This window comes from Natator depressus, chromosome 4 (assembly GCF_965152275.1).
Source record: "Natator depressus isolate rNatDep1 chromosome 4, rNatDep2.hap1, whole genome shotgun sequence".
Lineage (NCBI taxonomy): Eukaryota > Metazoa > Chordata > Testudines > Cheloniidae > Natator > Natator depressus.
Window position 1 is genome coordinate 96,900,247 of NC_134237.1, and position 27,691 is coordinate 96,927,937.

Below are 27,691 nucleotides of genomic sequence, written 5' to 3' on the forward strand. Positions count from 1 at the left end.
TGAAATTTAGCTGACATTTAGGGAGTCACTAAGTTACAGCATTAACACCTATTGAGATAAATGGGGTTGTTCAGACTTATTGTTTTAAACTGTCTGCTTGCAGACTAAGGAAGATGACAAGGCATCAATTTACATTTAGAAATTATTTGCAGCCATAATGCCTAGATGTTTTTAAACTGTAAGTGTAAATGTGCTGCACAAATCTGCAGCAGGAGTAGATTGTATAGCAATTCCACAGTCGTGAATGCACAGGGCCCTGAACATAGAGATGTTCAGTCATAAAGAAATGGAACTACAATTTAGTCTTTACAAAGTTACTATGTTAAAACACCCAAACAGTAAGAGATTCCTAGGGTTCAGCCCTGGCTGCAGTTACACTAATCTGGTACAACATAACCTTATATTCAACTCTGCTAGTTACCCAAGAATAGAAAAATGTTCCTTACAAAGGATTCAAATTCATAGGGACCTCACGTTATGAATGTCTGCTTAATATTGGGTCACTTCCCCATCCAGCTCAAGACACTTCCTTGCTGCAACATCTGAGCTGGCACCGAGTCAAGTACCTTAGTTACTAAGTCCATGGAAGGAAAGGACACACTGGCATTTGAACAGAACTGTATTAAGAGGACAGTTTGCAATACCACAAAGAAAATGAGGTACTGGGTGAAGGAAATAGCAGGAGAAAATCCATGATGGGGAATTGTTTCAGTGGTGACAGTGATGAAGTAAAGCAATTCCCCACTCTTTTCTTCCCTCTCCACCCTCCCCCCATTCCATTCCATCCCATCCCCTCCCCTTATATGCTTGGAAAACTTTGCTCTGGTTATCATTTGAGATGTGCTCACAGTCCTCTCTAAGAGACTAATCCTGTTATCAAAATGACAGGTCCAGAGGCTATAATTAAGTTTTATGTCCCCCAATGATTTCCAAGTTCCTTTCTTTGATAAATAGCAGCGAAGAACAAGGGAAAGTAGTAGTCAGCCATTTACAATTACCACCAGGGTAAATAACATGTAAATGAAATGATCAAAATGTTCTTATCAAACTATACATAACAGAAAAAGACAGTAACTTGAGATTTTAACACAAATGGCAAAATTGCCATAGTTTTCTACTGTTTCTAGCTATTACCTAACAAACCAGTTGAGCAGTAGCAGCTTTTTAATTTTTAACAAAAATAAATAAATATCAAGGAAAAACAACAAAAAAAAGTCTTGTTTCCTTTGGCATCTCTGAAAATGACTTACACTACTGCAAGAAAATCCAAGAAATATGATCAATGAATAAAACTTTAGAAAGCAGTACAGAAAGACTATAGCAACTGTGTTTAGTATTGCACGGATGGGAGTTAAAAATTTACTGTCTGTGTTCTGCAAGTATTTTTAAAGTATGAACACATTAGATAGACTATTGCAGGGAGTAATCCTGCATTAGTTAAGTCTTTTCCATCTCTATTTTCAAGTTCTGTTCCCCCTACTACTTTGCTCCAGGTGTTTAATAATATTCTCCATTGCTTCCAGTATCATTTACAAACCTGATCTTCTATGAAGTATGACACTGTTACAGCTCATTTTATAGTTCAAGCAAAATGACTGTACATTTCCCCCCACTTATTAGACTATTGCTTAAGAGAAGACAGTCACGGAAAAGAAGCCTTTTATGGTACACTATCATCCACAATCCCCAGTCTCTACTTAGTTTCTATTTTAGCTGAAAGTTTCATGTCTGATGTATTTTCAGAAGTATCCAACTGTATCTATACAGACATGACAACTTTCTTTAGATGGATGTACTAGTGTTTGAAGTTGCAAACTAATAATTTTCAAGCTTTTAAACTCAGGATGAAATGTAATTTTAATACGAATAGAAAGACTGACTATTTACAAGCGAAGGTAATTTCAGTTCTCGTTTATCAGAAACATCAATCCAAAAGAAAGTTAAACTGAGAACACACTTCTACTTCTATGTGCATTTGAAGTATGTACAGTAAGAACACCAACACCAGCCTCCATGTATCAACTAGGGAAAAATGCAAACAAGAGTGAATTTTTAAAGTACCTGGTAAGCAATCCTTATACTGAAGCTCAAAATAAAGCTAGAAAGCTGTTGCAAAAAACAGCTGATTGCATCACAGCAAGTACTCAAAGAAAAATATTTCATTAGTTTTTTTTAAATTCTCAGTATACGAGAATTGTTCAGTTGTTCTTCCCCCAAATCCAGTGAATTTATACTATCTAAATTTATTGAAGGAGTTCTGACCTCTATATAACAAACAACAAAAAGCAGCTCCACTTTTTTGTGCTATGTCCAGACATACCAAACTTTTATGATTGTGTAGCAAGTATGATGGTTAAACACATTTACTGGTTATTCAAAATATACCATTTAAAGTGGCAACTAAACTACTGTTAATGGCACCCAGACCCACAGATTATGGAAGGGAATCCAGAATGATATTTTAGGTGTGTGTTGTTGGAGAGGGCAAATAAGCAGATTTCCCAGTCACCTGACTAAGAAAGAGGTTCTGAACAGGTCACCATTTTGAACTTTTGATAAATCTTGAAACTGCTTTCAGGAAAAAAGTTAACAAGAACATTCAAGTACTTAAATGGTGCTCTCTTCAGCTACCCTATCTAAAATGTCTAGTAAAGTACAAGCATGCAAATATAGGTCAATCCACAGGCACATAGGATCCATGTTAAAAACAGTAAGATAGATGGATGAGTGACACCAACAATTTTGATGACTTTGACACTCAATGTTATCTGAATAATTAAATCAAAATCCTGAAGCAAATTCCTGCTAGTCTTGGTCACACTGCTAAACACTAAAGTAGGCATGTTCCCCCCTGCCCCATTGTTTTAGCTGAGCTCAAAGAATTTTTACAATATTTAGTAAGAAAAAATTAAAGTATTTCCCCTTTTAAATTTACACAGACGTTTAATTAGCTTTATTTACAGAGCAGTTTTTCAGTCTCCAATAGTGCTTAGATAGCATCATCAGGCAAGAGTGCCAGTTTTAAAAGAGAATCTATATAGAATCCTAAAAATAACAGATGGTGATGCTCCTCAGAAAGGGCAAGCTGGACTACAGAAGCAGCTCTTTACATGGCTCAGTTACTCAGAAGTAATTCTGTTGCAGTCTCTACATCCCATGATTTTGAAGACAAGGCCACTATTACTGCATTCTGTAAAAACAAAATGAAGGAAGTGAGATTTTTCAGGGTGTGAAGTTGCTCTTCACATAAACCCAACTGTAGCACTGAAAGTCAGACTGAAAACTTTACACATTTATCAAGATCTATATTTGCTAAATTACCAGTCGTTACAGTCTCAACTGAGAATTTTTAGCATTAAAAGCATAGTAATTTTCATTTTATAATTAAATGAACAGATTTTTCTAAGTACTTTATTAGTACATAAGACATCGTATGTTAAACATCCAGTCGTCATCACCAAGAAGAAAAACAGTCAGCAAAATAAACTGATCAGATTTATTGAGGACTATGAAAATAGCAAACCTTTTATTATAATTTGAGCTATAGCTCATATTACATATATAGCTGCCCTGCCCCTAACTTGTTAAAAAAAAAAAAAAAAAGTACATATATACACACATACTTACCCTATCAAAGCCCATAGCACAAAGGTTTTCTATTTTTTTGGTGTATTCTGGACTAGAAACTGGTGCTCCAGCATACACATGTGCCCAAAGTCGAGCTGTCTGTTTGAACATTTCTGGGTTTTGTTTGTACTATACAAAAAGAGAAAAAAGTAAATCCATATAACTATTTAGCAAAGTCCAATTAAAAGGCTAGTTGATTTTGGCAAATTCAATTCTGTAATTCCTTCTATATATAGTATCTTCAAATCTTGTAATTACTTGTAGTTCCAAAATGAAATTTGGAGTTTTTGGTTCGTTGTTGAGGATTCAAACCTACACAAACATTACTCACAAGCATCAGGTAACAATGAGTTTGCATTTATATTTTGATAAGACAGTTTATATATTTTACATGTACAATCAAATTCTGCTCAGTTACTGACATAAAGCCAGAGTAACTACACTGATGTTTGTCCAGATACGCAATATGCATAACCAGTGTAGCTGAGAGCAGAAACTAACTCACTGTGTTGTAATGTTCACTGAATTGTGCACACACTATATTTCTTACAGCGTTTCCCCCAATTATTTTTTTTTTAAAAAGTCTTTTTTTAGAACCTTCATTACTGAGAAAAGGTCTGCAGTGTCTCAATGAGGGTTGGCCATTTTACTACTAGACTTCCTCCTGGGAAGTAGGTATATTGATATCATTGGTGACAAAAAAAGGAGCTGAGAAACAGATTGTCACATGGAAATGGCTGACGGCCTGCCACTGTTTTGAAGGTAGGTTTACTTACTAGAAAAATTGTGTGGAAGATGTAAGTGTTTACACTAATACTGCCAAAAAACAAATTCTCATACGTAATAGAACTTTACCTTAAAACAACAATGAAAGTTTCCAGCCTCTGTCAGGCATTCAAAAGCTGAGGTATGCTTCATTTGTCACAAATTACATTTTCAGATCAGCAAGATAGGAGCGCCCTGTTTTAGTAATCCTTATATTTAATAACAGTTTTTAAAATTGGAAATTTACATACTTTTACAGCAAGTTTCTCATTTTTACCATATAAATTATAAAATAAATCAACTGGAATATAAATATCGTATTTACATTTCAGTGTATAGTATATAGAGCAGTATAAACAAGTCATTGTATGAAATTTTAGTGTGTACTGATTCGCTCGTGCTGAAAAACAAGGCAAATATCTAGATGAGTTGATGTACCCTCTGGAAAACCTCTGAGTACCCCCCGGTTGAGAACCACTGGCCTAGGAGACCAGTCATGGACGAGAACCCCATTGTGCTAGGCACTGTACACCACCTCCATTGCCCCAAAAAAGTGTGTCCCTGTCCCAAAGACCTTACAATCTGTGTCATTTGTATAATCTCAAAATGAATTATACATTACAATAATTTAAGAAGCAATGCTCCTTAAAAAATGCAATGGTAACAGATGAAGATGACTATATTAAGGTTGGGGGAAGTCCCCTAAACTGGAAGCAATCCACTTCAGGAAGTGGCCAATAAATAGCACTGTATTGTCATTACAACTGAAGGGAAGTTTAAACAAACCAAATATTCACAAAAAAGTTTTGGTCTTTTAAAAAATAAATACTTAAACTATTAATAGCATCCTAAAGTTTTTGCCTGTTTTTTCTCTGAGACCCAAAAATAAATCCATGAAGGTTTCTTTTCAGTTATATTTTAAAATACATATTTCAGAACACTATTAGTTCATTTGTTTGCTTTCTAGGCTTCATTTTGAGAAGAGGAAAAGTTTAAAATTGTTTAATGGAGAATGTTTGCATAACAACCTTATTCAAGTCTAGGTTTTAGTGCTTCAAGAACATGCACAAGTGTCTGTAGTTACTGGTAAATATCTGGCTCCTGATTGAATGGCCAAGAAATTTAGAAGAGAAAATTTGCATCTGCATCTACATCTAGATCCTTTGATTGCTGTACTATACTTAAAAGAGCCGCAAAGGTCTAAAACTAGACTTGGTTGTGCACATTTCTTGGCTTTAAATCCCATCATCTGCAGGAGGCGTAGCTGGAACCCTATGTCTATTACATGGAAATGTGGTAATTCAACACATGTAAATAAATTCATGAATTTAAAATGTTTATAAGAAAACATGCACTGTAGTTATAGCCACGTCACTCCCAGGATATTAGAGAGACAAGATGGGTAAGGTAATATCTTTTATTGGACTAAATTCTGTTGGTGAGAGAGACCAAGTCACACAGAACTCTCCTTCAGGTACTCCCAGTGTACAGCTAACTGCAAGATTGAACAGATTGTTTAGCATGGGTAAAAAGAAAAGGAGGACTTGTGGCACCTTAGAGACTAACAAATTTATTTGAGCATAAGCTTTCGTGCGCTACAGCTCACTTCATCGGATGCATTCCGATGTAGCTCACAAAAACTTATGCTCAAATAAATTTGTTAGTCTCTAAGGTGCCACAAGTACTCCTTTTCTTTTTGCGAATACAGACTAACAAGGCTGCTACTCTGAAACCTAGCATGGGTAGTCAAGCACATTCTCAGGGACCATTCAAGATAGAGTGACCCATTAACACCTGATACAGTCCTCATCCTCAAAGGAAACCTGCACAACACTTTCAAAAGACGAGCCTGGGAGCTTAAATTCATAACTCTGCTAGAGACTAGAAATCCTGGACTGAACAGACACACTGAATTTATGGCTTATTACAACAAGCTGTAACCCACTAACTCCCTCTTTTTGTCATATGATGGCAGGGATGTTAACAGACTGTTGCCTTGAATGGTCCCTTAGAATATGTGCTAACTGCTTATGCTAAACAATCTGTTCCACCTTGTATTTTAGCTGTGACACTGGAAGTACCTTTTCCAGACCAGAAGAGGAGCTCTGTATGGCTCGAAAGCTTGCATCTTTTACCAACAGAAGCTGGTCCCATAGAAGATATTACCTAACCACCTAGTCTCTGTGAAAATGAAATTCCAACAAGCATGTGAGGGATTATCCTTGTGAATGTTTAATCTGTAAATATATAAAAGTATATCTGTATTTATTTTGTATAACAAATTATATTTAAATTAGTTTCTTTGCTAACTTTTATTCTTTATACTAACACATTAGTGACAGTTGCATGTAAAAACATCAACTGTTATAATTAAGAGCTAAATCCTTATACCTTTGCAAAACCCAGTAAAATTACCTTTCTGCAGATCTTTGCAGGGAGTGGGGGCATCAAAATCCTCCCTACAACAGCAGAGCTACAGAATCACTGGGCATGCCCCCACCAGCCCACCCTGGTGTGAAGTAGCACATAGTACTGCTCCTCAGTACTCAGTGGTTTAGCCCAACAGAAGAACTTTACAAAAGGTTTTTCATTTCTGAAGAGAAATACCTCTTCACCCTCAATATTGCTAGAAGATTGTTTGACTGCTCTTATAAATCCCACTGTCAGTATGTAGGGAGGGAAATAATATTTCAGTTGTCATTGCTGGAGCAATACAATTTTTATTTTAGCCAAAAATGAAACCCCCACCAATGTGAGAGCAAGGATGAACGTACACTTAGCAAGGAAACTGGTGCAGACATGCTTTGTACAAAATATATGGTAGCCCTGCTTGTCTTTGCAACAATTCAGGCATGAACAAAGCAACTCAGGCTCTGAGAGAACTGCTTGGGTGCATTCATTCACACAGCAAGCATTACAACATGGTTATATCAGTGCTTTCTAGGACGTCTGCACCTGCTACTGAGAGCAGGAACTTCGGTGTAGTTTCTCAAACAGCTTCTCCCAGGTAGCGAAGCATTGATCTCAATTTGGTCTGTCTGCTTTTTTCTGAAAGTCAGTTTGGCATAACAGGGAACTACTGTAAAATCTTTCAAAAGCCTGCTAGCTTAGAGTGACAATCAGACAGGGGACCTGACTAGAGCTGGGCAAAATGTAGTGGCATTACAACGTTTTGCCAAAACTGACTTGGTAAAAAAAGTTATCTGAAAATGTTCAGTTTTGATATTTTCAATTGTTTGCTTCACATTTTGTAAATTGTATTTTAAAAGTAAAAGAAATGCTTCAAACTAAATAAACTATTTTGTTCAATCCGCAACAATTTCTTTGACTTTTCTGATTTTTTTGGACTTGCCAATGAACCAAAATGCCCATTATTTGCTCAGCTGTCATCCTGGCACCCTTACTGCCTGTCCAGAATTTCACAGGTATGACTCCACACTTTTAACCATACTCTATAGCAGGGGTTCTCAAACTTCATTGCACTGTGACCGCCTTCTGACAACAAAAGTTACTACACAACCCCAGGAGGGGGGGGCCAAAGCCTGAGCCCCACCACCTGTGGCAAGGGGCCAAAGCTGAAGCCCAAGGGCTTCAGCCGCAGGCAGGGGGCCTGTAACCTGAGCTCTTTGGCCCCAGGCGGTGGGGCTCAGGCTTCGGCCCTGGGGCCCAGCAAGTCTTAAGCCAGCCCTGGTGACCCCATTAAAACAGGGTCCCGACCCACTTTGGGTCCTGACCCACAGTTTGAGATCCCCTGCTCTTTAGGATGTTCACATGTAAGTTAGATGTACAAGTTTACTAGATACTGGAAGCACTCAGCTTTTTTCCTTTGCCACTGTGAAGTACGACCTTCACCTTTTACCCTCTGACTTACAGAAGCAATGTTTGGGTCTTTGTTCAACAAAAATTAACAAAATGTTCACTTGTGGATTGATTGTATCTAGTTTTCAACACATTTTTAAATGGCCACACATGAGTTCTAGTAAAATACATTACACTAAGGCTATTTTCAAACTAACGCTACTTTCTGTCTCTGTATACTGGGCCAGACAGTTTTACAAGCCAACTACACTTCTATTAATATCAATTAGGTTATTAACTGAAACAGTTAATTTTAGAGTCTGCAAACATCAAATACACAGGATGCTTCCTTCATAACTCTTTAGATTATTTAAGATGAAATTTTTTTAATTCAATGTAACTTTTCATTATGCTGTTTACTCTTTGCATTTCTCTCAGACTAAATAAGGAGAAAAACAAAAGTGAAACTTGATTTTATAATAACCAGGATCACTTCCAGGTTCTCAATGCTGCACTGTCAGGGTTGCAAAAAATAGCAAAGGAGCAGGGTTTTTTTTAAACAGTTTGTCATTTGGCCTTAAAATCTATAAAAGCTATTATCTCCAAAAACTAAATTTGGTATGAAATATTAATAGACAAGGTCCCTTTAAGAGGAAGATAATTAATAAAAGGTTTTTGTTTTACGTAGTTCACTGAACATCTTACCTGATTTGCCACTACTGCATCTTGTGGATCGTCTGGTTCTGCAGCTGCCAACAGTGCTTGCAATGATAACAACACTGTCCTTAGAGTCATTGCTGCTGCCCTAAAATTGAAGTTTGAAAATGGCTTTACTGAAATCTGGGTCTTTTTTTACTTATGTTCGATGTGCTCTACTAATACCATACAAAGGGAACAAAAATACTGGGAACCACAAGCATGAGTAACTTGGAAGTGCAGCAATTTATAATGGGATACCATTCATATTCTTTTTAGAGTTCTTAATGTGTATTTTAACACTTTCCCGTCTTAATAATACTTTCTTAGAAATCAGGAACTAACATTTCCCGGTTTAGTAGTTTGTCCTTTTTCATTTTGCAAAAGATTACATTTGCTTCTGATTAAATAAAAGCCAACTAAAGCCTGCCTCCTTTTCTTCTTTGCCATCAGCATCACCAGTGTCTAATGTCAGCATTGCTCTGCGAATTAGATTGGTTACTCAATGTATATTCCCTCCGCTGGCTTTCGGTCTTTAGCAAAATGGCCAAATGATGTACAAACTTACAAAAGCAGAGGCTTATTTGTTTTTAACTTTTTAGTAACAACAGTCCAAATTTTAGTGGCCATTTAATTTATAAAAAATATTTTCCCCAATTTTAATCAATTAATTTTGTAAATATATTTTAAACTTAGCTCTAAAGTTCATATTATCTGAAGAGCACTAGCATAAAACTTTTCTTCATGTTAGGCTGAGGGCACTGCCACAATTTTAACAAAAATGTAAAACATTAGGATAGAAAAAATACTCCTTAAGTCACCAGGCAGATTTGGGCCTTGATCCTGCAATAAGATCCAGGCCAAGAGGCTTGCAACTGCAAAGAGCCCTACAGAGGTCAATGGTGATCTAGAAATGCTGATATTTGACGACAGAAATCTCACTGCAGGATGAGGGCCTTATTCAACTCAAATTCAATGTGCATTTAGAGTCAGAGGCTGCAGGAATTTATGTTGAATCCCAGACAAAACACTGAGTTAAAATTATAAATAACTATAGTCAAATCACTCAAATCTCATTTTAAAATTTTAATAAAAAACCGGAAGTTTGAAAAATCTGGAAATTTATATTTAAGATTTCACAGTTAAGCTTTACTCTGAGCCAGTGCCCATCCCTCGATTTACCTAGAGATTCAGGTATATAAGATGTATATGCGACAGATGTCATCTTGGTCAACATACTGGATATTAAACCAGGTACCCAAAGAGCTAAAAGCATGAGTTTTCACAGATTCAGCTGAAAAGTCAGGCTGTATAACTGGGGGCTGTAGTCGACTCTTATTGTGGATCAGGCTAGGGAGAGAGGTGGACAATGCCCAGTACAGTACACATACAACTATTTACATTTAGGTACTTTCAGAGATGGTACACAGAAATGAGTCTCTTACAACACAGTGTTTGAGGCATGTATGGTTATGAAGGAGGAATGTGTTGTGAAATATGAGAGGCACATTATTCTTTGCAGTTGGAATACAGACAGCCCAACTTTTAGTTAACAGTGGATCTGACAAAGTTGTTTCTGGAGGGCATATAGAGAATGAAAGGAAATGCTGTAATTCCAGTTGTCAAAGTGTGGGTGGAGAAGAGTTTGGGTTGATGGCACAGATCTGATGAGTTGGAAGCAGTTTACAGATCTATATTTCCAGTAGAAAAGTTCACAATGTGTTGTCCATAATGGTAAAAAACTGTGGCATGACAATGTGGCTGGATGCAAAGAGACTGTTGGTGGACAGACAAAATATAGGTGCCAATACAATGTCAGAATTAAGGTTGTTTGTGGAACCTTAACTATGTATTTCCAGGTATTTGTAACTTCCTCGAAGATTTTGCCTGGGAATTTCTTTAACATTATAGATAATCCTCCCTCCAGTTCCGTGAGGAACTGTGGTATTTTTTTCTCCATCAAAATGCAAATGATTACATCCCAAGTGGCATACCTTGTCTCCTGCTTGGTAGTATTACACCCTAGTTTTTCACAGCTACATCTGCCACCTTCTCAAAGTCCCTCAAGCTGACTTTGCAAACTTTATTAACTCTGCAGAGGCTCCAAGCTTTGAAAGATTAGCTACAGACTTTAAACTCCTACAAAGGTAGTCATATAGCCTTCCTGCTTCCACAAAAGTGAAAGTTCTCATTTTTCAAACGCTCACTTTTCTCAAATATTTAGGCAGATATTTCCAAAAATTTCAGATTGTTTCACTTCCAGCAAAATGCCATATTTGATGTTACAGGTAGAATTTTTTTTTTTACTTATTATTCTAAAGTAAATTGGAGATTGACTGGCAAGATTAAAAAATAAACAGGCTTATAATGAATATTTAGTTACTAAAGCAGCTCTTTAACCTTGCTATGAAATCTTAACTATGCAGAAAGGTTAATCAAATCATAATACAAAGCATCTGAATTTTTTTTCTTCAAACCATGATGGCACAAAACTGAGTACAGTAACTCACTTAAAAGTCGGCCCGGTTAACATTGTTTTGTTGTTACGTCGCTGATCAGTTAGGGAACATGCTCGTTTAAAGTTGCGCAATGCTCCCTTATAACGTTGTTTGGCAGCCGCCTGCTTTGTCCACTGCTTGCAGGATTCTCTGGAAGAGCAGCCCCTCCTTGTGGGGATTAGAACCGGGGGGGCCAGCAGCTTCTCCCCCACCCCCAATCAGATCCCCTACATTCCCTGTAAGGTATGTGGCCGAACTGCTGCTGCGCAGCTGCTGAGCTGTCCCTCCCCCGACCTGCTGCTCCTGCCCTGCCCTCTGCCTTGGAGCTGCTCCCATGAGCTTCCTGCTTGCTGGGGGAGAGGGGTGATGATATCAGGATGTCCCCCTGCCCGTATCCCCTGCTTTCCCCTCTCCACAAAGCGGAGAAGGGGGACAGGACTCAGGGACAGAAAGGAGGGAACTTGCTGGAAGCTATTGCTTCCTGTCTGAATTGGCTGATCTGCTTAAAAGGGCAACGTACTTGAACTGGGGTCAGCGCACTTAACGGGACATGGCAGGTCTCTGTCTGTCTCTCTCTCATGTACGCACCCCTCAGCACTTTGGAAAGTCAGCACCTGTGCAGCTGTGCATGTGCCGTCAGGAGGAGGGAGTGGTGCACTCCTGCTGGATAGCGTGGGCTCATCCTCATGTTCAGTTTTTGCAGGAAAGTGTTTGCAGCTACTGCCCTGCATCTATTGTGTTTCCTCCCTCCAGTCCATGCTGCCTTGTAGAGCGTGAGGCGACATTAACAGCAGCGTACTGAGGGCTCAGCCAAGTGCTAGTTCATCATTTAGCAGCAAGGCATTCCCTGGGAAATATTCCACCCTCTTACTCCACCACCTCAACCAAGCTTCACAATCATTCATTGGTTTCAGAGTAACAGCCGTGTTAGTCTGTATTCGCAAAAAGAAAAGGAGCTCACGAAAGCTTATGCTCAAATAAATTGGTTAGTCTCTAAGGTGCCACAAGTACTCCTTTTTGCCAATCATTCATTGCTGTGTACAATATTAAACTGTTTGTATAAAATTGTTTAAAACATATACTGTTTATGTATATAATGTCTTTTGTCTGGTGAAAAAAATTTCCCTGGAACCTAGTGCCCCCCACCTCCCCATTTACCATTAATTCTTATGGGAAAATTGGATTTGCTTAACATCGTTTCACATAAAGTCACATTTTTCAGGAACATAACTACAACTTTAAGCGAGGAGTTACTGTACCTAGGCATTGAAAACACTTTTATACTTCAGTGTGTTGTGAGGGGAAAACAGCATATGCACATTGTGCAGAAAAAGTCTATAAAATCATAATGTAGCTGTTAATCCTACCAAGAGTAGATTTTGGATAGAATTGATCTAAACTATGGTTTGATGACAAACGTAAAATTCACTACAGTATAAGTTTCTATTTACTATAATAGTTTTTCTATTCAAATGAATATTTGACGAGCATGCTGAATCTTTGCCTGCAGCTCTAAATAGGAAAATAGTTTTTCAATTTGTGAAACACTTAGATGTCACTGAACTCTAATCCTTTTTGTCTTTGTGTACTTAAATGATCATCATCACAGTTTTTGCACTTAAACAGATTTATGCAAGGAATTTTAGAAGCTGCAACCAGCTTTGTATATACTATAAAATCTAACTAAAGCTCTATTTCTCAGCCAAACAGCATTTTTACTACATTATTTCCATTTAGTATAATTTTATTTATTCAAGAGGGACTTTACAAGAAGATCTACCACTAGTAATTGGTTTCATGGTTACTTTTTCTGAACTAAATAAAAGTTATTCTGCACTGCCCTTTATGGAAGTCTTCTCAAACTAATGGAGAAGGAAATTAATGGTGTGTCACTGCAAATATTTAAAACTGGGAATGCAAGTCAGGAGACCTGGGTTTTCAGCACAGCTATGCCACTGATAAGTCTCTTCATATATCTGAGCCTCAATTCTGAACTTCTATCTCATAGGAATAAAGATGATACATATATACCTCACAAGGGTATTGGGAGGCATAATTTGGTTTGTAAAGCAGAAAGAGATCCTTGGACAAAAGGTGGTATATATAGTATAGTGTGTGAGCTGAAGCAGAGTTCAGAAACTCCTAATCGCAGCCTCTGCTAAACGCACACCATGCTGTCTGTGATGTTAGGGACTGTCAGACCCATGAAACGCTTGGTCAAGTCTGTCAGATGTTTGATGAACTTCTCATAAAGTGTGTTGGGACTTGATGGACTTCTGACATTCCAATTTCTAAGGTGAGCAATGCCACAAATAAACACCTCATCCAATCAAATATAGTCCTAGGCACTAGCTCTCAAATGACTCTTGAAGTTTATAGGCAAACTGATCAGCTACATATTCGAAAAAATTAACTGGTTTAAAATGTGATTTCAGCTATTTTCAAAGTCCCATCTCTCAGCCGTGCCTCTCCACAATAAAAACATTGGAAAATAAGGAATGGTTACAAAACTGGTCATATTTAATACAAACACTTTACACTAACGTAACATCTTCCACTCTCAGGGTATCAACATGCTTTATGAATACTGATATAGCCTCAACACCCGTAAGAAAAATTTTTCATCTCTATGCTTTAGTTTCCATATCTATGAAATAAAGCTAAATAACCTCCAAACAAGAAGTTTGTGGGACAGCTTAAAATAGAATTCTTGCTTCCTAATTCCCTTAATTACAAGGCACTTTTTCGTCCTCTTAGCCATCTAAAGAAAAGAGGGAAAAGATATGGCTGCTCACGAATATATAGATGGAGGTTAGAAAAAGTCAGCATCAGCTGCTCTCATTAGCAAAGAGGAGCAGAACAAGTAGCTCTGGGTATAAATTATAAAAGGGAAAGCTTAAGTTGGTGGTTAGAAACAACTTTAAGAAGAATGGTGAGATAATGAAGTTAGCTGCAAAACGTGATTCTGAAGTCACCATCATGGGAGATATTCAAGTCTGAACACTTATTAGGAATTATTTGAGAATAATACAGTTGCTTCTGCCACGATGCTAAGGGACAGACCATACAGCCCACCGAAAAGCTCTTCCAACCTAAACATTAGGATGCTCAGTATCTTATTTATAAAGGCTAATGGTAGATATAAAGTCCACATCAAACAACATGACTGAAAACTCAACAACATTAGACTGCCCAAGAAAGCTTATCACAAAGACCATTACTGCACACTTGTATATTCCCACCAGAATATTCCTGTTGTGAAACAACCATTATAAATATCTGCAGATATCTAACATCTAACAGATGTTCCAGGTATTCATATAAAAGTTGAGTCTTTAATGCCAGTTAAGGAGCAATATCAGATAAATAACCTCTTTCAGGTAGAGGTACTTTAATGGTGGTCTGTTCAAGAGATCTATCAAGCAGTCTCACCACACAACATGTTGATGTTTCAGGCTAATATTCTGTTTTACTACTATGAGAAACTTTAGGCTTAAAGAAAAATTAATTTAACAAGCCTGTATTCAAAGCTGAGGTAAAAGGAGTATTTACAAATTCACAAGCATGAGTATCCACAGCTGCAGAGAATTTCAGCTCCAAAAACTTACCGCTGAGAGAAATTCATTAGGCTTACTACAAGATCATTCAAAGAAGCTACTCTGCAAGCTGCAAAAGTCTCCTGCCAAGAGGAAATTTAGTATTGAAGCTAATAATACTATGTTAATCATGTTCATTAGAATATGAAAGCCATTATCCCAGAAAAAAATACAACTGTACAAATACATTCAACTATTTGAAGTTGTACCAGCCACAAATAAAACTAATGAAAATGAGCCCAGCATTACAGTTTAGGGCAACTACATTTGTATTTATCCTCAATGACCCAGCAAGGGGACCTCCTCTCAAGCTTCCAACTCCCCAGACACTGCCTTTCAGGGTGGAGACCCACATCTCTCTCCCTTCTGACCAAGATATTTCCCAGCTGCACAGTTCCCTGCCTTCACTGTGTCATTCCTAGCACAGACAAGATGCCTAAGGACACCTGCTTGCCTTCTCTTCAGAGATGGTTAATAGGTATAATTGCTACAATTATAAGGCACAATAGCACTTCCTACGCAAGCCTACTTTATTCTTATGATAAAAAGTATTACAGAATAAAACATTACAAACAATAAAAGAACCTATACACATGCTAATAATAGGGTTGCCAGGTGTCTGGTTTTCGACCAGAACACCCCATCGAAAAGGGACCCTAGCAGTTCTGGTCAGCATAGCTGACTGGGCCATTAAAAGTCCAATTTGTGCAGGGCTGGCAGGCTCCCTACCTGGCTCCGTGTGGCTCCCAGGAAGCTACTGGCATGTCACTCTGGCTCCTAGGCATAGGGGCAGCCATGGGGGCTCTGCCTGCTGCCCCCACTTCAAGTGCTGGCTCCACAGCTCCCATTGGTGGGAACTGCAGGTTTGGCACCTGTGGGCAGGAGCAGCATGCACAGCCGCCTGGCCATGCCTCTCCCTAGGAGCCAGAGCAACACGTCAGCCACTTCTGGGGAGCTGCCTGAGGTAAGTGCTGCTCGGAGCCTTCACTCCAACCCCCTGCCCCAGCCCAGAGCCCCCTCCTGCACCCCAAGTCCCTCACTCCCTCTGTACCCCAACCCCTGCCCCAGCCTGGAGCTCCCTCCCACACCCTGAAACCCTCATTTCTGGCCCCACCCTCAGCCCAGAACCCGTACCCCCTCCTACACTCCAACCCCCTGCCTCAGCCCAGAGTCCCCTCTTACACTCCAAACCCCTCGGCCCCACCCCAGAGCCAGCACCCCCAGATGGAGCCCTCACCCCTCCCACACCCTAACCCCCTGCCTGGTGAAAATGAGCAAGTGAGAGTGGGGGGGAGAGCAAGTGATGGAGGGAGGGGGATGGAGTGAGCAGGGTGCAGGGCCTCAGAGAAGGGGCGGGGCAGGGCAAGGATGTTCAATTTTGTGCGATTAGAAAACTGGCAACTCTCACTAATAAGCTTATCACACGTTACCCCAACTCTAACATGGGCACTGGCAGGAGCATTTCTTCAACACCTCATACCCAAGGTTTCCTTTGTGATCACAAGTTCATTACAGCCTCAGCTCAGAACCAGCCCTCAATCTTATGGGAACTCAGTATGCCCAGCTCTTCCAACTGTACCCTAAGGATTGGGGCGCTCCTTTGACCAGGCATCCTGTGCGTTTGCTGGATCAGGAAGACAGCCAAGAGCCAGTTTAAAACCAGGGTTTCTGGATAAATAGCCTTGTCTGTTGGTCCCTGGTGAATCCAGTCTGAATTAGTATATGCAAACTTTTTCAGGGAGGTGACTTCAAAGGGTTGATAATGGAGGATGTACATTAACATCTGCCTTCCTACCTAGGAAAGTACCTACAATGCCACAATACAAACAATTCCATTTTTAATACAATGTACTCCAAAAGTATTAACCCTAATTCAGTAAGGCTTAAGTAAATTCAATAAAGTTTATCTTAATTCCATAAGATTTTTTCCAACAATTACAGGATATTGCTAGTTTGTCACACCCAGTTTATACCCCCACACCCCCTAAAGAAAAAAAAACTATCAAGTCATTTAGACCCAAATTCTGCCCTCATATACACAGTTGTAACTCCTACAAACCTCAATGTCACAGATGTCCGTCAGAATTTGACCCCAGTTTTAATTATAATGGCAACAATAGAAATACTTAGCAAGACCATTCCAAGTTAAAGTTATGCTTCAAAATCAGATCTTGTAATTCTTTTCAAATATCTGACAAGAAAAACTGAACTATAACTCTTGGATGATACTAAACTAGGAGGAGTGGTAGATACGCTGGAGGGCAGGGATAGGATACAGAGGGACCTAGGCAAATTGGAGGATTGGGCCAAAAGAAATCTGATGAGGTTCAACAAGGATAAGTGCAGGGTCCTGCACTTAGGACGGAAGAACCCAATGCACCGCTACAGACTAGAGACCGAATGGCTAGGCAGCAGTTCTGCGGAAAAGGACCTAGGGGTGACAGTGGACGAGAAGCTGGATATGAGTCAACAGTGTGCCCTTGTTGCCAAGAAGGCCAATGGCATTTTGGGATGTATAAGTAGGGGCATAGCCAGCAGATTGAGGGACTTGATCGTTCCCCTCTATTCGACATTGGTGAGGCCTCATCTGGAGTACTGTGTCCAGTTTTGGGCCCCACACTACAAGAAGGATGTGGAAAAATTGGAAAACATCCAGCGGAGGGCAACAAAAATGATTAGGGGACTGGAACACATGACTTATGAGGAGAGGCTGAGGGAACTGGGATTGTTTAGTCTGCAGAAGAGAAGAATGAGGGGGGATTTGATAGCTGCTTTCAACTACCTGAGAGGTGGTTCCAAAGAGGATGGTTCTAGACTATTCTCAGTGGTAGAAGAGGACAGGACAAGGAGTAATGGTCTCAAGTTGCATTGGGGGAGGTTTAGGATGGATATTAGGAAAAACTTTTTCACTAGGAGGGTGGTGAAACACTGGAATGCATTACCTAGGGAGGTGGTAGAATCTCCTTCCTTAGACGTTTTTAAGGTCAGGCTTGACAGAGCCCTGGCTGGGATGATTTAGTTGGGGATTGGTCCTGCTTTGAGCAGGGGGTTGGACTAGATGACCTCCTGAGGTCCCTTCCAACCCTGATATTCTATGATTCTATGATTCCCAGAACCAAGTGCATAAAACATTCAAGCCTGGTAGCTGTCCATTCTACCTTAAATATTGAGTGCAATCCATTTAAAACATCGAGTTATTTATCAAGAATTTTTCATGTTTGTCACTCTTTAAAATACAGTCTTTCATCACACTCACATAAGTAAATGTATTGTGGTATTTCTCAGTCTAAGTATAGTTAAATTAGCAAATGTCACTGTAAAGTTAAATTCTGCAGTACAGTAAACAATTTTTTAAAACACAACAGTGTCACTATTCATACTGGTCCAGCAACCACTTTCATGAGGTGGATTGTATTCCTTTTTAACCTTACACCAGGCTGTTTAAAAAAAAAGAAAGGACTGGGTGGAGTTCACCCGCCAACAGAGCCTACCTATAACCACATAGTTAACCTATAAGCCAATCTTTTCCCTCCAGCCACCAAGGAGCCAGAAGCACTAAAAAAGCATTCCCAGCACCCTCAAGCAATTGCCTCTGACTGAAATACTATGAGTGGACTCAGTAAGAAGCTACATTCAGTCTTATTTCAGAGTAGCAGCCATGTTATAGTCTGTATCTGCAAAAAGAAAAGGAGTACTTGTGGCACCTTAGAGCTCATATAAATTTTTTAGTCTCTAAGGTGCCACAAGTACTCCTTTTCGTCATTCAGTCTTATGTGGCCACTACAACATAAATCTTTGAACAGCAGTAATGGAAAATAGAAATAAAAATAAAAAGACTTTCTGGAAGATTCTTCCGCAACTGTTCTAATTCAAACAACCACTGATAGCTATTAAGAGCATTATAATTACAGTAGCACCTACATGCCCCAATAGAAATTGGTGCCCTACTATGATGGGCACCATACAATCATATAGCGAGAGGCTGTCCAGGCCCTAAATGACTTTCAATGTAAACAAACATCATACTAAGAGCAGAAGAAAAAAATATTACCAATATTTTACAAATGGGGATCTGAGGCATAGAGATTAAGTCACTTGCCCAACATCCAGTATTGCCAACGTCAAGTGTTCAACTATCACAAGTCAGGCCTCAAAAAAACCATGAAGTTTTAAAAATAATAAATGTTTAGTTCTTTATCTGCCTTCTGTTTCTGGCCCTTTATGTTTCACATTTTTCACCTTTTATCTGCAGCAATGAGGGACAGAAACTTATCTTACTCTTAAATGAAAGGTGAAATTCTCACGTAATCATTTGACTCCCGAAGCTGGGACCAAGAAAAAAACCCACCACCAAACATTACAAGATTTGTTGTAAAATTACAAGAGCTGGCAACACTGATTAGGTCACAGAGGGTGGGTGGCGGAACTGGAAATTGGGAGTCAGGAGACCTAGGTTCAATGTCAGTGCATTAGCCATAAAGGCAAACCTTTTCCGAGGTAGACACTAATTAAGAAGAATATATACCAAGGATGGGGAGATACCTATAAAAGCCTACACCTTTCAAGAAACGAAGATGAGGCACTATCAAAAGACAAATGTCAAAACTCCTAGATTTATTTCATAATAGGAAAAATAAGCACAACTTCTGTTAAAGAAAATTCCTGCATCTCAGTTTTCAGTGGGAGCTGTTGGCTCTTCAGCACTTTTGCGAAATTGTGACATATTTGGGTGCTTAAACATAGACACAGACTAACATTTAGGATGCCTATTTTTTAAAATACTGGCCTTGAGATTTTGAGCATGTCAGCAAAATAGTGGATAAAGGAGAACCAGAAGACAATCTATCTGGACTTTCAAAAATCTTTGATAATCTCCTTTCCCCATGAGGCAACTGAAATTATTGCAATTAGTAATTCGTTTTTAACACCAGGAAAGATCTTAGTGTTACTATGCACAGTCCCCTGAAAACTTCCACTCAATGCGCACCAGCAGTCAAAAAGGCTAAACTATTAGGAAAGGGATAGAAAATAAGACAAAATATCATAATGCCACTATATAGATCCATGGTGCACCCAGACCCTGAATATCATATCCAGTTCTGGTTGCACCATGTCAAAAAGGATATAGTGGAATTAGGAAAGGTTCAGAAAAGGGCAACAAAAATGATGTATGACATGCCTTCCACATGAGGAGAGACTAAAAAAGGTTAGGGCTCTTCAGTTTATGACTGAGACAAATATGATACAAATCTATACAACTATGAATGGTGTAGAAAAAAAAAAGAATAAAAGAAGTGGTATTTATACTCTCTTAGACACCAGGAGTCATCTGGTGAAATTTTAATAGGCAGCAGGTTTAATACCAACAAAAGGAAGTACTTTTTCACACAGTGCACACCTAAACAGTTGGACTCATTGCCATGGGATATTGTGATGGCCAAAAGTATAACTGGGTTAAAAAAAGAAGGGGATAAGTTTATGGAGGATAGGTCCATCAAAGGCTATTAGCCACAACAGTCAGGGACAAAACCCCATGCTCAGGGCAACCCTAAACCTCTGACTACCAGAAGCCAGGAGAGAAAGACGGGTGGATCACTTTATAATTGCCCTGTTCTGAACATTCCCCCAGAATCTCCAGTATAGGCTACAGTCGGAGATAGGATACTGGGGAAGATGGGCCATGGTCTGACCCAGTATGGCAGCTCTTAAGTTCTTATGTACAGGGTGAAAGATCACTTTCTGTCAGAAATAGGAATCAACTTTGAGACCGAAAAAGTGGGAAAAAATGGTCCCAAATAATACAAAAGTCTGTTAATGTCAGCAGATCAAAATACAGCTGTAAAACACTAAATGATACCATAGTACACTGCCCCACAACTTGTTCAATGTTACGATAACCCACTTCATGTGTATCTCTCTCTGCACCTGATCCACGAAGGATGAGAATATTGCATCCCCCAACTACAGAGCCAGGCTCTTTAGCTCAAGCTTTCCACTATGGAGGTCCGTGGTTTGATCCCTGGCCAAGACAGCAGCCATACTGTAAGTGGGGACTGAAAACATGACCTTGACAAACTCATTATCTGTGAATTAGAGAGGGGGGTGGGAGGATGCATAATATACACTGACCAGTGGGTTACATGTGCTATTCATAAATTAATATGTACAGGTATAATACTGAACATTAACTTGAATAGAAGATAGTCAAAAATAATTTAGAAGTTAAAATGTAACAAACGCACCTTTTTAAAAAACCTAGAAGAGTTCAGTAGTTATACCATGGATTACTCACAGATACATTCCACATGCTTTGGCAATTAGAACTTTTTCAAAAGTATACTGATGAATAAAATGTCAGGACTGGACCGGGAAGTAAAGGGCAAGTGTCCTATTCCACTTTTACATTTCTCCAAATGCCTTACAAGTAAGCATTTGCTAGTGGATAATCAACAGTGTTAATGCAATACACAATAGTGCCCCATGCTTTTCTCTCTTTTCTGTCCATTTCTTTTGCTTCCTGCTTTCTTATTGCTTCCCACTACTTTTCAATTTCTGATGTTTCCACTTCATACCCTACTGCTGCTAACCTAAAGTTTCCATTCCAAATATCGCCATCCACCCTATAGTACCTTTCCCTGCTCTAAGCCAAGTGCTAAGCTGGCCATCAGGTGAGGCAGGTAGAGCAAGAAGAGAACCCCACAGTGAAGAATCTGTAATATTTGTTACTGAAGGGGTTGGTGGGGAACTTGTGCATAAAGGGATTATGAACACCACAAAATAGCAAGTATTTATGCATGAAATTAGACATTCATCTTCTACCTATGTGCCTTAAAATACCTGAGCTTTTCTCCTCGTTTCTCTTTTTTGGAAGGTGTGCGTTCAATACTTTCCAAAAAACCCTACTTCATAAGGATACTATCTGCAACTCACAATACTATATGAAAGTATTTATAAGCTTTAAGAATATGCTTGAAACTCTGGGGCCATACTACTCTTCATTTGACATCTGTAGTTTCTACAGTATGTGCTTTTGCCTGTTCTCCAAGTTAGGTCTGCACTTTAGTGTTAGTGTTCAAATCTGTGAACTGTATGGAGAATCTTACCATTGATCTTTCAGGATATCCAAACAAATGGCCCCAGTGACCGAGCTAATGTTAGGATGCCATATTTTGGTGATAAACCGCACCTAGAATATAAGATAAGATTTTTTTTTAATATAGCTATTAAATAGTCTACAAAAGACAAGACATTCAAAATACCTTTTAAAAAGTTGGAACTACCACATACAGTAAGTTATTTGAATTAATCTTGGAAAAAAAAGTACTAATTTAAGATAGCCCTGGAGCACAGGAGAACACAAGATATACATGAAATAACATATGCCACCAGGCTTCACTATAGTAAATTTCTGTAGAGAATCTTTTGTCAGGAATCTTGTTCCATCCAGAGAACAGAATCCCAGGGCTAGGACACAAGGCGCTCTTTCCAATTTCACACTGAGGCCTTTCCCCAACTTCACTTGGATACAAAGAGCTCACTCTCTCCTCAACCACACAAAGCAACTCTGCTTTAAGGCCTTCTCTACACTATTCTCAGTATGTCAGTGTATAAACTTTAGACAAGAACATATTAGCTCTGCCTTCAGAGAACAGAAAATATGGAAGAGTTTGAGAATGGAGCCATTTATTAACAGCTTGTGTCTGTAAATCACTTTGAAGATATAAAGACCCATGTAAGTGCTAAGTATTATTCTTCATTTACTATGAGAAATTAATGGCTGACAAAGTACATTCTGGATATCGAAGCTTCAGAGGAGAGAGAGTTGTGAACACTAGCAAAAAGGACTATGCACTAGCAACTGTAGACTATACACGGAGCCCCCTCAGATCAGCCTGCCTTCAAACTCCGCAGAAAAGGACTATGAGCACATATTTAACTAATAAGGAACTACAAAACCACATTCCTACGATTAACAACAAGGCTGAGCACCTGTGCACTGAGAGATCCAAGCAGCTCTTCTACAGATGTCGAAAACAGAGGCTAACAAGCCCAAAAGCAGCAGTTACTACGCTGTGGTCCACAAACTCCTGGGGCTGCTGCATCCACTCCTTGTTTCAACTCCAGCCAAAACACATGTGGAAGGAAGGAGCTACCAACAGTGGAAGTTTCCATTTTATAAAAAGACCCTTCCTCCTCCATCCAGTCTCACTCCAGACCCAAAAATCCACACTACCAGAGCTAGAAGCCACCCACCGAAGAAAGTCATCAAACCCTCCATATACATGCCAGAGTGAAGTGATCCAGGATCCAGTCCAAAGAGGTGCTTTAGGGACTGAGAAAGGGAGCCAAACAAGGAGCTCAGTTTGGGGAGGGGGCGGGTTTTAAGGAATCAGATGGCTGGGTCAGGAGATACTGGTTCCAGGGACCTGGCTAGAACACAGGAGTACAGAGTTGGGAGAAGGAGCTGGCAGAAGCATGAGACCTACAGAAAGCACCAAGAAGCAGGGTTTTTAAGGTTTGTAAAGATAGGGAGGGAGGAAGAAATCAGGGCCTAGACAGAAGGTCTGGGCAGGAGGGATCCAGGAAATTTAAATGGGGACAATGAATTGAGTGTATGTAAAGGGAGAGGAGACAGAATTGGAGAGTGCAATAAAATTTGCATGGGAGAGAACGAATTGTATGTGGCCTTTCTCTCTCTCACACACACACACACACACTATATTCCTCATGTCATACAAGTAATTCTCCCCATGCAAGGAATGAGTGTAATTTCCAGGCGGATGTCAGGCAATCAACAATTGCAGTGTGATTTGAAAGGGAGATGGATCCATAATATGTTCAGTCCACTGAGAAGTGGTCACACTATTACAGTCTGTCCTACAAGGATGAACCTTGAGACATTTCTTCTCAAGGCTGAAAAAACTTTAGAGTTCTACCAAGACAACCTGCCAGCAAGATGAATATAAGATGGGAGCCTGTGCCTTTAAGGACCAGAGGCTTAGGGTAAGCCAGCCCTGATCAATTATCAAACCCAGCTGGGAAGGAGTAAATGATTATAAAAGCTAGCAAGTGGCTCTGCTGAGGGGGGCTGCAGATACAGACAATCACCTTGCAGCAGTCCCTGAGGAATGAAGTCTCTATGCATCATAGCTGGGTAGAAAGTTTTGTTTTCCCTTTTTAAGTTTGTGGTCATTTGGACTACTATTAAAGACTAATCTGGTGTAGGTGGTGAAGAAGCTAATGTTTCATATGGTGGAGAATGTGGGCACGATGATCAGCCCTACTACAAGGGGAGAGTGCAGTCAGTTGCAGATTTAAAAGGGGAAACTGAGCCATGGTGCCACACAGCTTCCCCAGGCCATGAGGGGCTGCAGGAACAGCCCACACCGTTACAGTTCAACGGCAACAACATGGTGAGAATGCCAGACTCAAAGCCCCAACATATAAGAGGAAAAGAGCTACCATTGTTATAAGGTACTATCTAAGGGCCCTGTTTGGGGGCTTTGAATCCTCTTCCACCTACCTGGTGTCCAATAAATTTGAAGCCCACATACCCTCTGGCAGCTGAAAGACAGGAGTGCACTTTCAATGTGTTGGTATTTGTACTTCCATCCTTCACCTGAGAATCTCTTAACTACTGTCAGGATGGCTTCTGTTATTCTTTCCTTTCCTCTTTTTTTTTCTTTTGTGTGTGTGTGTGTGTGGTGGTGGGGGGGTATTCCTCCCTTACAAAATGCTCCAAAGCTAAGTCTGATGATCATCATTTTCCCAAATGGCAACAGAATGCAAGTGAAGTGATTCCTGTCCATTCCACTGTAATAGCTGTAGTAAGAGTGCCCTGCATGTGATGATCACTCAAGTCACAGCAGAACCAAAACAGCCATCTATAGTTTAGTTATTACTATAGACCTGGAATGTTCAACCCAAATACAACATATGGAGTTCAAGCAACGTGTTACTTCTTTACTAGGAGCACATGATATGGGCCTAATATAGCTTTTCTTAAAAAACGATTCAACCCTTTGTTTTGAATATGAACAATCCTCTCCAAATCAAATAAGAGCAATCTTCAAGCTCGTTTATCAGAGACTCTTGACAGCAAGTGATGAAGGAGCTGCATGTTTGCTCCACTTCTGCCTCTATCCAGAAAGCATTAGAAAATAGAAAACAACAACTCTGAAAAAATAAAGAAATACTGAAGAGGAAGTCCACTACACAGAAATACAACAGATGACATGACATTAAGAAAGACATCCACAAAAATGTTTACCTTAGGAGGATTGAAGGGATATGTTTCTGGAATTTTTATCTCTAGCTGATATCTCCCTCCTGCAAAAACCAAAACAAGTGAAAGATTATACTGATTTCAAGAGTGTTAAGGTACTATGATCTCAAAAGAAAGTGAAACAAATGTGATTCCAATGTGATTACCCTTACATGGATGCTGTCAAGTAATTTAATCATATCCAAAAGAAGCTAATTTAGTGAGAAATAGCTTCCAACTTTTAAATACACATACACACATTGATGCACATACATAAATTCAGCTTATTAAAGCCATATTCCCACATTTTATACAAACCAAATACCTATTTTCAAGATATTCAATTTGTTATTAATCTTCAACTTCCATTTTTGCCTTGTCAGAACACCTCTGTTTCACATTAGTCAAACAGACCTTCAATTAAAAAAATTAGAATACCTAAGAAAGCAAATACTAAAATAAAAATAAATTGTATCCGATGTAATGATGCCCAGTATTAGTATGAAACATACACTAAAGAATTATCCATTTCACTCTGACACTTAACACCCTCAAGTTCTCTCTTCAAAATACTACATCAAAATTAGTTCAAATTTAAATTATTTAGAGCTTGAGGATGTTCTGCTGTGTAACTTAAGAAAGGAGTCCACATTGCTTTCAAGTTCTTCAGTATGCTTTGAAAAGAATAACTCCCAACACTTCAATTCACTACTTAACCACTTACTATGGCTCCAATTCTGCACATATGTATGCATGAGTAATCCCAATGCACTCAACGGGGCTAATAACATGTGTTTGCATGATTGGGACATATAATAAGGGGAGTCAAAGTCCATGTCTACACTACAAGGAGACAAATTACATCAACATACAGCTGCCAGAGTTAGAATATGGCTTGTGCGCTTGCAGACTTATCACCTTGCATCGACGCAGCACATGCTCACAGGAAATGCTTGTGCCAATACAGTGCAGTGCACCATGGGTAGGTATCCCAGTGTGCAACCTGCACTGTTCAGCACACTGACTTTTGGGTAGTTGTGGCAATGCCTGGTGGGGCAGGAACGAATCTCGCAGCAGTGACTGGAACAATGGCTCAACTTCCCGAAAGTCAATGTTCTCCATCCCATAATATCTCTGTGCCATAGTTTTTGTGCCTAATTTCAAATTTCCATGAACTGATGCAGGACTTGTCACTGTCTGCCATCTCTGACAGTAGCATAGGAGCCTTCACAGCTCTGCACTATTATCACAAGCATGGCAACCACAGGATGCACGATCCTCCAGTATTTGTGGAGCCACAAGAAGAACCCATGGAGAACGTGACGATTTCCAGGCAGTCAGTTTGCTGTGGGACATAGCGAGAACCAATTCAAGGTTGCTGGCATTCATGGAGAAGCTGCAGATGGTGGCGTGCCCCTTCTGGTCCCCAAGAAACAAATAGTGACTTGGGGGTCACATCATAACAGACTGTGGATGACGACCAGTGGCTGAATCTGTGTGCCAAACTGTCCCAGACATCAAGCGCAGGGACACCAAATAGAGCTGCACTGACAGTGGAGAAGCGAGTGGTGACCACACTTCGGAAACCTGCCATGCCAGATTGCTACCAGTCAGTGGGAAGTCATTTCGGAGTTGGAAAAGCCACAGAGGAGACTGTTGTCATGGAAATGTGTAGGGCCATTAATTGTCTCCTGCTACACAGGACTGTGACTGTTGGCAACGTGCAAGACATAGTGCATGGAGTTGCAGCTCTCGGGTTCCCAAACTGCAGTGGAGCAATAGGCCGCACGGACATTCCCATTTTGACTCCAGACCACCTTGCCAGACAGTACATCAACAAAAAGGCCTACTTTTTCAGAGTTATGCAAGCGTTGGGGGACCACTTCACTGACATCAGTGGACCACTTCACTGACATCAGTATTAGCTGGTCAGAGAAGGTGCATGCCGCTCACATCTTTAAGAACATATACTATTCAGAAAGCTACAAGCAAGGACTTACTTTCCTGACTGCTGGATTGTCCGTGGCAATGTTGAAATGCCAACAGTGAGCTGGGGTATCCAGACTACCCATTGCTCCCCTGGTTCATGAAGCCATACATCGGTCACATCAACAGCAGCAAGGAAAGATTCCACTCGTGCTCAGCAGGTGCAGAATGACAGCTGAATGTGCTATTGGTAGAGTGAAAGGGCACCGACATGGTTTACTCACCAGATCGGACTCAGTGAGAAAAATACCCCACTGGTAATAACTCTCTCTTGTGTCCTACATAATATTTGTGACAAAGGGGGAAAACATGCAGTGGGGTGGAGGGAAGATGCGGAGCAACTGTCTGCGGAGTTTGAACAGTCAGACCCAAGGGCTATCAGATGAGCTCAACAAGTAGCTATGAAGCTTAGGGAAGGCTTGAACGAGCACTTTAACAGCAAGTGACAATGTGCTGTGATA

At 39.8% G+C, this 27,691-nt stretch overlaps 1 protein-coding gene across 1 annotated transcript in view; it reads right to left on the reverse strand.

The window, feature by feature from the left end:
• Positions 1–797: 797 nt before the first annotated feature.
• The window catches only part of UBE2K (ubiquitin conjugating enzyme E2 K), a 59,359-nt gene continuing 32,465 nt past the window's right edge, over positions 798–27,691 (reverse strand). Inside the window, exons 3-7 of the mRNA XM_074951527.1 lie at positions 25,251–25,309; positions 22,084–22,166; positions 8,896–8,995; positions 3,628–3,756; positions 798–3,190 (exon numbers count right to left, since the gene is read on the reverse strand). Coding sequence (XP_074807628.1) covers positions 3,116–3,190; positions 3,628–3,756; positions 8,896–8,995; positions 22,084–22,166; positions 25,251–25,309 — 446 coding nt within the window. The 3' untranslated portion in view covers positions 798–3,115. The remainder of the gene's footprint in view (positions 3,191–3,627; positions 3,757–8,895; positions 8,996–22,083; positions 22,167–25,250; positions 25,310–27,691) is intronic.